The sequence below is a fragment of the Acartia tonsa genome, chromosome 6, assembly GCF_053477335.1.
Source record: "Acartia tonsa isolate MP-2025a chromosome 6, ASM5347733v1, whole genome shotgun sequence".
Classification (NCBI taxonomy): Eukaryota; Metazoa; Arthropoda; class Copepoda; order Calanoida; family Acartiidae; genus Acartia; species Acartia tonsa.
In genome coordinates this window covers 49,851,337-49,861,260 of record NC_137265.1, presented here as the reverse complement: position 1 = coordinate 49,861,260, position 9,924 = coordinate 49,851,337, and the positions used below count along the sequence as shown (strand labels likewise).

General features: G+C 32.1%; 1 protein-coding gene across 1 annotated transcript; it reads left to right on the top strand.

Moving 5' to 3' along the window:
• The first annotated feature begins 6,065 nt into the window (after positions 1-6,065).
• On the top strand, positions 6,066-9,638 carry LOC145322878 (uncharacterized). The gene is made up of 5 exons (XM_080165213.1): positions 6,066-7,736; positions 7,949-8,077; positions 8,269-8,462; positions 8,740-8,916; positions 9,291-9,638. The coding sequence occupies exons 1-5, from the start codon at positions 7,274-7,276 to the stop codon at positions 9,606-9,608; spliced, it is 1,281 nt and encodes a 426-aa protein (XP_080021339.1). The 5' UTR covers positions 6,066-7,273; the 3' UTR covers positions 9,609-9,638.
• Positions 9,639-9,924: the final 286 nt, after the last annotated feature.

The following is a 9,924-nucleotide window of genomic DNA, read 5'->3' as shown; positions in this document are numbered from 1 at the left end:
AACTAACCTAACCTAAAATTAGCATCATAATTATGTTTTTTTTTTAAATATGATGGAAACCAACTAAAAATAAAAATAGTTTTCTTCAATGCCCCTTCCCATCCCTATTTCTATATTTGTAGGTCAAAGAAGAAGAAATTAAGAGTAGAAGTCTTGCAGAGTGAATCACTAGAAATTAGTGTTTTCACAAAACAGCTGGAATTTCAGAAGTCAAATGCAATCATAACATACATAACAAGGGTCTAATTAATCATTCGTACAATTTAGGCATGTTAGAACTGTCCTATCGATTTCAAACTTAGCATGCTAATTACTGTATCAGTAGGTACGATTCAGGAACGTTGCAACTCTCTAATCATTATCAGAGAGTCCGAAGGCCCGTATCTTAATAAACCTATAGTGTTATAGAAGGGAGGACATTATATATTAAACTATGATTATCCATAGGATTCTATACAAGAAATTTAAGACATCTATTTACGATAACTGCCGGAAAACTAACATTTTAAGATTTTAAATATAGTGTAAGGCTTTGTTACCACTTTTTTTCTAGAAAATTGAATAAATTAAAACTCCATTTTTAACTGACAGACGAACTTAAAATTAAAAATTTAAATCTTCGCTATTATTATTTTTTTGTGCTTTCACTGAACACCTCGGCACAGTAGGGCTATCAATCTGAAACACACACACACACACACACACAGTATTTGTCAGGGATCTTAATGGATAGGACAAGGGATGATAAATTGATATAAAACACTCCCCCATCTCCCCCATTACGATAAACATAATTACCTCTTATGTAGACTAAATATATTGGTGCGAAAGTTTTTATCAAACAATTTACAGTTATTTATCGCATCGTATTTTAAACAGCTTTCCGCGGATATAAAGTGTACAATTATAAGATTAAAACCAGATTTTTTAGCTCCGAGGTGCCGAAGGCACGGGCTAAAAACTGGTTTTAATCTTATGATTGTACATTTTTATATTCATAGAAAGCTGGATGTAATACGATGCTATACATAAATTTTTCGTATGGATTAGAACCGGTTCTAATCCACCGGATTCGAATGAATGCGAGAAAACTATTTGAGAGTTTTAAGGCAACGAATGAGAAATCGTATTATAAAAGTTTGGGTACTAATACAATTCACAGTCCCCAAAGTTCCCTTCCTCCCTGGTATTTTTCAAGGAAAGTCAAAGTGATTTTCTTTCTTTCCCTTTCTTCTGCCATTATTCTGAAAGATAATGGTAAAAATTTCACGGCATAGAGATCTCACAATACAGAGGATACAAAATTAGGTGTCAAACAGTTTTAAACATTTTTGTTGTTGTTGAAAAGATAGAAAAATGGAGTTGAATTATTGAAATACATTGAAAAATTTAAGTAAAAAATGTATAGGTTACAATTATTGTTTTTTTTTGGTCTTGGAATATGTGTGTGAAACTGTCTCATTGGACTTTACTTAAAGATAAGCTTTAGACGTTTTCCCTCAAAGTGGGTTGTTGAGCTCAAAAACACCCCACCCCTCTCTTTTTAGAAGGTACTGGCCACACAGGGTTAGAAGTTCCTCGCAGGTTTAAGCAAAAAGGGAGGCATATTTTAAATTTATTCTAAAAGAAGGTACTTTGAGGGAAAGCCCCAAACTTTATTAAGGGCAAAAATACATTATCAAATGAACAAGACATTTTTTTTAAAGATTATTAATGCATATTGTCATCCTTGTTAAAATGTATTTCACGCTTTTAAAATGGTAGAATAGTATTTAATGCTGCTCTGTTGGGCGCTTGTCATCCTATTATATAAAGTAGTAAACCTTTTTTGTCTGTAGCAAAGGATCTCACTAACCGCTGAACCAATATGGTTCTCCTCTTCAGTGAAGATTTTTATAGGTCCCTGGATAGTTTTAAACTATTTAAAATTTTATTTAAAAAAGTCTTTACTATGGCTTTAGGCTACTCCTGCACTCCCATATACCTTTTATATAGAGACACTAGGTGCTAGGGGCGCAGCTGCTATTAATCTCTTTTTAAGGGGTTTTCTTTCCCACTTCTTCTCTCATCTCCCTAATTTTATGACGACACATGGCTGATGTTTGAGACACTTTGTCCAGTGACTGCTGAAGCTTATAATTGATTTAGGAAAGCTTCATAACCTTTAGAGGGAGGGTAAAGTATCCCCCTTACAAAAATTTTCTTTTACCTTTTGTTTTTAAAAATAAAATTAAAAGTGAAGGGTCGACTATCCCCTGAAAAGCCCATGGAGGCCTCCAGGGGCGCAGCCGATTATATAAATATATAGTTGTGAATAATTTTAGCATGAAATTTTGATATCACATGGAGTGTATTAACATAATAATGGAAATATGTAGAAAGACTTTCAAAGGTCAAATCTTTACAATTATTTATATTATATTTTTTAGGATCAGAGGAAAAGGAATAAGTCAATATTAAAAACCTGTAGGTTATGTTGCTTTCAAAAGTTTTATAAACACTCTCTCTGATTCATTGGCTAAAATCTTTGAGTACTTTGATTAAATCTTGATTAATTGGTTCAAACTATAAGTAAAAAAAAATTTAAAATCATTAATCTTAATCTACAGGTTTAATGATTTTGTTTATCATCATTGGGAAGAAGGAACCAAACTTCTAGTATTACAGAAACCTGTATATAATATATAATGTTATCTAATAATTAAATTCAGATATAATAATATTTTTATTAACATTTTAAGGATCAAAATAAAGGATTCCTTAATTACGTTGGTACCCAAAGTTTTACAACCAAGTTATTTGATTCGATGTATCATAATCTTAGGGTATTTTATTGGATATTTATAATATGATTTTAAACTAGCAGTGTCCAAACTTTTCGACCAAAGACAAAATCTACAGAAGGGGTAATATTGTTTATCATCATTGTGAATGTGAATCAATTTATCGTCTATTGTCTTATCCCTTAAGATTCATGAGTTTTTTTTAAGTCTGACTTTCAATTTATTAAAATTTCCTTTTACCAATCCTTTCACTATCTATTACCAAGATTAACTTAAAATAAAAACAAGGATAAAATATTTTATATAAATGTAGTTGAGTGTTTCTCTTAAGATCTCAAAAACGGACAAACTTCAAATATCTAATTTTAAGAGAAGCTTTCTATTACTTCTTGTCTAGAGGGGTTGAGGTACCCTCCCCAAAAATAACAAAGATAACCTACTCTGGTCCTATTAGAAGCTTCACTGTAAAGAAGAAACATATTGGTACAGCAGCGGTTAGCGAGAATCTTCGCTACATACACACACAGACAGATAGACAGACATCCTGTTACTTTTATTTAGAAATATTGCATCCCCAGAAAAAAATATATACATTGGGGTGGGAGGGGATAATATTTGTGTATAGCTCTAATACTGGTCTTTTTGTATACTTATAGAAAAGCTTTGCTCTAAGGAAAGTAAAAATTTTGTTCTTTTTTTCTGTGGGTCCAAAAATAGTTTAAATAAGATATCCAACTGAGCTACCCTTTTTTACTCTTATTTTCTAAAGCGAAGCTTTTCAGTAATTTAGTGAATACATCAGTAGGTTACTTCGGGCAGAATAAAATGTAAAATAAAACAATTACACGATTTATGTAAGGATCTCCAAAATGGCCGATTTTTGGTTGTTTTAAACAATTTTCTGGTTTATGTCATATCTTTTTTATTATAAAAAAGCTCTTTTTAGCTATCTAAATATTTATAAATGTTTTTACTAGAGTATAGTATAATAGTTTTCTTTTCCTTCAAAAGTCATCTTATACAGTTTTTTTTTCACTTTTAAATCTCAGATAACTCTATTTTGTAATTGCATCTTTAACATAGTTTTACTAAAATATATATCGATGCTGTTTTACTAATATCGTAAATATTCTTGAAAAAATGTAAAAATTCCTTCTATAAGTTAAAGAATTTTCCTAACAATTTATGTATTTGAAAATTAATAGAGAAAACTTTTTTTTAACATCCTTAAAAGCGAAGCTCAGCTAAGCTTAGAATCGGAAAAATAAACAGCAAAACTTTTAGAGTAATAGTTTTCTCGATTTTAATGCTCATGGAATCACTCTTGAAAAATAAATCAAATTTCACCATGTCTGAAAATCTTTTGTTTTTGTGTTTGTTCGATCTCGACATCAACCACTGAAATTCTCCAATTTAGAAAAGCTTCACCTAGGTTCTAGGATAGTTTTATGTATTTTATTTTTTATTAGTAGCGAAGCTACTCTATAATTCGAAATGTCCGTCCGTCCGTCTGTCCGTCTGTCCGTCCGTCTGTCCGTCCGTCTGTCCGTGTAAGACAGAATAGGGGAAACGTGATTTTCTCGGCTCCTATTAAAGATAGACAGCTGAAATTTTTTGACAACATTCCCATTATGAAGGAGCACAATTAACTATAAAACATCAAGGGCGGTCGGACCCCTTTTTAGCAGGTTTTAGGCTATTTTTGTATGTTTCACATTTTTCTCCATATCTTCAGTGTTTATGGTCCGATTTTCAAATTTTTTTCAGTTATTGATATCAAAATTAAATTTCCTGTCGTTTACAGAAAACAACCATGACGGCCACACTGCTATTTTGCAGGTTTTAGGCTATTTTTGTATTTTTCACATTTCCACCATATCTTCAGTGTTTATGGTCCAATTTTCAAAATTTTTTCAGTTATTGATATGAGAATTTAATTTCCCGTCGTTTAAAGAAAACATCCATGACGGCCAGACTGCCTTTTTGCAGGTTCTAGGCTATTTTTGTATTTATCACATTATTCTCCATTCTTCATTCTTCAGTGTTTATGGTCCGATTTTCAATATTTTTTCAGTTATCAAAATCAAAATCAAAATTAAATTTCCCGTCGTTTAAAGAAAACAACCATGGCGGTCAGACTGCCTTTTATCAGGTTTTTGGCTATTTTTATATGTTTTAAATATTTCCCCATATATTTGGTGTTTTTGGTCCAATTTTCAAACTTTTTTGGGATAAATACACTTTAAATCTACTTTTACGTATTTCCATCCACGATTTTTTGTGCTTCGCTACTTATGGATGTTGTCATCCTTGTTTAATTTATATCTTGTAATAATTTTAGGCTATATTTCCTACAAATATAGTTCTCCAAATGCTAGGGGCGCAGCTGTGATTGCATGCTATTTTATGACTACATACATGCTGATGTTAATATAATAACTGCAAAAAAGATTAGCTGGGTTAGCATCGTAAAGTTTTGAATGAAATATTGTGTTCTGCTATTTATGTAGGTATGATTATATTTTTACAAATCTTACATAGACTAAGAATATTATAGATTATTATGTTATAGATAATAATTTCTCATCGGATAATATATTTTGTAAATGCTGTGACTAAGAACTGAAATTTACAGATAAAAGATTAATTCTGAGCTAATGATATATTTATTAAATGATATTACTACTGTTTGGTATACTAGCGGCTGCGCCCCTAGCATCTAGGGGCTCTATATTCTAAGGGATATGAAAGGGCAAAAAAATATTCTAAAACCATACCCAGACTTATTTACAGAGAATATAATGGCCTAGACCCATCTACAAGAAGCTTCACTGTACAGGACAAATATATCGGTTTAGCGGTTAGTGAGATCCTTAGCTACAAACAAAAAAAAGTACTTTACATAATAGGATAATTGTTTCAGAGCTTATTCTATGTTTAGTAAATGATGTGACAACTGAATGGTATTTTAAGGTGTATAAGCATTTCTGATCTAATGATATAGTTAGTAATTGTGACTACTGTATGGAATTTTATGATTATTTCTGGCCATTTTTTGTTGAATTAAGAGGAATATTGATATTATTTTATTGATCGATTGCTGAAATACATCACGGAGCATTCTCGAAAATTGCGCGTCACACGTTTTTATAGCCTGCCGGCACACGAGTTGAAATCTCCTAAAACTTACTTTAAATCAAAACGTTTTTTATATTCTCATTCGTTTTCATTCCACCGATAGAGCTAGTACTCTCTCTTACATCGCTTTTTTAATACGTTTTCAACAGTAAGTTTTAGTTTTTTAGTGTATTATATATGTTTTTTCAACGTATTATTTCATTTACTATTTTCAGTTGGGGATTTTATTTGCATTTGGGATTATTCAGGAGAATTTCAATAGTAAATGGAGATTGGTTCCTAAATACTTATCGAATTCTTCGAATTTTCCCAATATTTAAACTCTTTTAGCTTATTTTCGACGGATTCTTTAGTGATTTATGGAATATCGATCGATAAAAAATATTAATTGTAGCATAAGGAAACGAAATAAGACGTTTTTAATGGAATAACATGAAGTTACAAAATGGCCATTTTTTGTTGAATTAAGAGGAATATTGAAATTATTTTATTGATCGATTGCTGAAATACATCACGGAGCATTCTCGAAAATTGCGCGTCACACGTTTTTATAGCCTGCCGGCACACGAGTTGAAATCTCCTAAAACTTACTTTAAATCAAAACGTTTTTTATATTCTCATTCGTTTTCATTCCACCGATAGAGCTAGTACTCTCTCTTACATCGCTTTTTTAATACGTTTTCACCCACCCTCCCTAACCCTTTATTTTATTATTGGAAATTTTATACTTTTTTACTTTTCTAAATTTCTGTATTTTTATATTAATATCGGTCATTCTAATTTGACATATTTAACTATTCATGTCTCTACATTTTTTCAGATCAACGTTTTTTTTTAAATCCTCTGTGATCATGACACCATTCGAGTACTATAAACTCAGGAATGTTAAGACATTCCATGCTCACAATCTCCGTACCTATAAGCAGATTTTAGGTTTAAACCTGCATTATTATGTCACTTATCAAAGTGAAACTGATAGACATTTAGTAGTCAGAGAAATGATTAATCGTGTATCTCGTTTTCGTGATCAATTAGAACAAATTAATCATAATTTAGATGATAGTTTTTTATCCGCCAAATCTGTTTATGATAATTTTGGCCAGTCCTTCAAAGATTTTGAAGCCGAATGTCGCAACACCTTGTCACTTCTTGATTGAATTAAGTTACTAAATTTTTTCTTTTTCTTTCTTATCCAAAAAATTCTTATTTTTTCTTCATTTAATGTTCAGACACTAATTTTCTTAAATTAATTTCAATTTCTTCCTCTTTAGATTTTCTTTTTCTTAAAAAATACTGATTGTTAAATTACAGCATGTCTTATTTTTAAATTTTTTGCATGATTTTTTTCATGAATGTTTTTTATTTTTATATTGTTTGTTAAATTTTCTTTTAAATTTAATTTCATCTTCAGACCTAAAATGCCTGTTCCTACAGGACATTCGCACAATTCCTCAGATGAGGATAATTCCCCCCCCCCCGCATCTTCTACAGTGGTTCCTACCACAAATTTGTCTAGATCCTATTCGGCTCCAGTAAATACCTCAGCTCCCTCGTCGGTTGTAGCTCCAGGTCCTTCATCGGTTGCACAAACGATTATTCCCCAGGATCCTAAAGATCCATTGGGGTTAAATAACCTCCCTCCAGCCGGCTCATATTTGCCGGGGATAGGTTTTGTGCCACAAATTAATCAGCCGCCGAAAATGACAGCGCGACTTCAAGAGTCTGCAGCTCCAGCGCGACCATCAGTGTCTGCAGCTCCTCACATTGAATCTGAGAAAGTTAAGATGCCTGTCAGACATGCTTCAGTGTCTTCAGGTAAATTTCATACTTAGTAATCATGATTTTGATTCAATGATTTAGACATTGAAGTTCATATAAATTTTGTCTTCTTGGCAGTTTTTTACCCCTACAAAAATTTTTTCCTTTCTAAACTTTAAATTTTTTCCCCCCCCCTTTTTATTCTTTCCTTTTTTACAGCTATAAACCTTTTTCCGCCTTATTTTATTTAAATCTTTTTATTTTTTTAGACGATTTTTCCCCTAAACGCAAGAAGTCAAAAAAGAAGAAACGCTACTCTAGTAGTTCCTCTTCTTCCAGTTCTTTCTCTTCATCTTCGAGTTCTACGGAATCAGATGAACCTAAAAGGAAAAGAAAAGGTAATTTTTAAATAGACAAAATCCTTTCTTTCTCACATTTATGAACTTTTTTAAATTTTTTATGATATTTATCACAGAAATTTATTTTTAGTTCAATTATTTGAAATATAAATTTCTTGTTTCTATGAACACCGACTGAATATTTGACGTTATTCTTCGGATTATCATGTCTTCATATATTCTTTCTTTAGGAAAGAAGAAGAAAAAGAAGAAGAGCAAGAAGCACTCTTCCGATTCTGACAGTAGCAGCCAACTAGTAGGCGGCCGGAAAGCTAGACGTCGTCTCCGGCGAGCAGCTGAAATACTGTCAGACCCACCTGCTTGGATAGGTATGACGTCAGCAGACATACATGCCGAGCGGGAACGCCTCTTCGAACATCTCAACGTAAGAAAAACATTTTTTTAAAAATTCTTTTGATCAAGCATATATTTTTTAATATATGTAGGGGTTATTTAGTCCATTTAAACAAAAAAGGGCAGTTATTTTGGGTTAAGGGCATTTTCTTTTTCTAAATTCCTTATAAAATTTTTCTCTTTTCAACATTTTTGAAGTTTTGTTATTCAGAATATTAATTTTTTTGTTATTTCTTTATCCATGTTTTATCTTTTTTCCATTTTAAAATTCTTTTCTTGGAAATCTCACAATAGTTTTTTCTATTAAGTCTTTGGATGAAAAGAATGACGTCTCTCTCACATTTTTAAAATGCGTCATAAGAGACACCTGCCGTTCGAAGAATTATGTTGAGGATGCTGCGAAGCGTCTTGTGGCGTTGAAGGCCCCCAAAAATTTGTTATATGACCTACAGCAGTCGTTGCAAGCCTGCTATCAAGCAATAAAGGCAAGAAATTCATAAATTTTTTCTTCTTTTTCGTCTTATAATAATCAAACCTATGCCATTTTTTAATTTTCTTATTTTACGTGTAAATTCGACCAATAGAAACCGTTTCTTGTCTATGAAACCTATTTAGTTTTTTCAAATTTGTTTTTTAAAAAAAAGACGTGCAAATACTTGATTAACACCAGTTTTATTAGCTTCCGCACCACAGAAAGGATTTTTATAATATATTATGTGACATTTACATTATTTTTCATTTAAGTTTCATTATTTGTCATGTAAAAGAAAAGAATAATTCCTACGACACCTTTCTTTTCATAGAGCTAGATATCAACATATTTTTATTACAAAATTATCAAGATTTTCGTTTTATCTAGATAGCTGAAAGCTCCATCGGGTACATCGAACTGGCTTTTTCGAAAAACATCGGCCACGCCAACCGGGTGGCTCTAGCAGGTAACAGGCGCTACCTCACCACCCAGCAGCAGCGTATCTCGGATTCCTTACCTGACTTTCGAGGAGACTATAGCAGAGGAGCACGTGGCGGCTTCTCTAACGGCCGGTTTAACTCAAATGGAGGCTCAAACCCTAGGGGCAGAGGATCCAGAGGACGAGGTCGAGGATCTCTTCGCTGTCACGGATGTAACGGCGAAGGACATAAAGTCGACGACTGTCCTTCCGCCAACCCTAAATAATAAGTCTACCCCTCTTTACGCTATTCAAGATTTAAACCTACCGATACCTACCTCAGATATTCCAGATTTTCATATCGCTTCTCTAAAAAATTTTTGTTTTACAGAAGATTATGAACATTATAAACGTTTATATGACATCCAGTCGGATTTTTTATCTAGTTATTCTCCAGCTTATTCTATTCATTCACTTACAGCAATTAATTTTTATAAAAATATTCTTAATGCACCATCTTTTGTTTTGCAAACCCTTACTTTTGGATATCAACCAGGTAGATTATTGAGAATAATTCTTTCCACATTTACTTATATATTATTT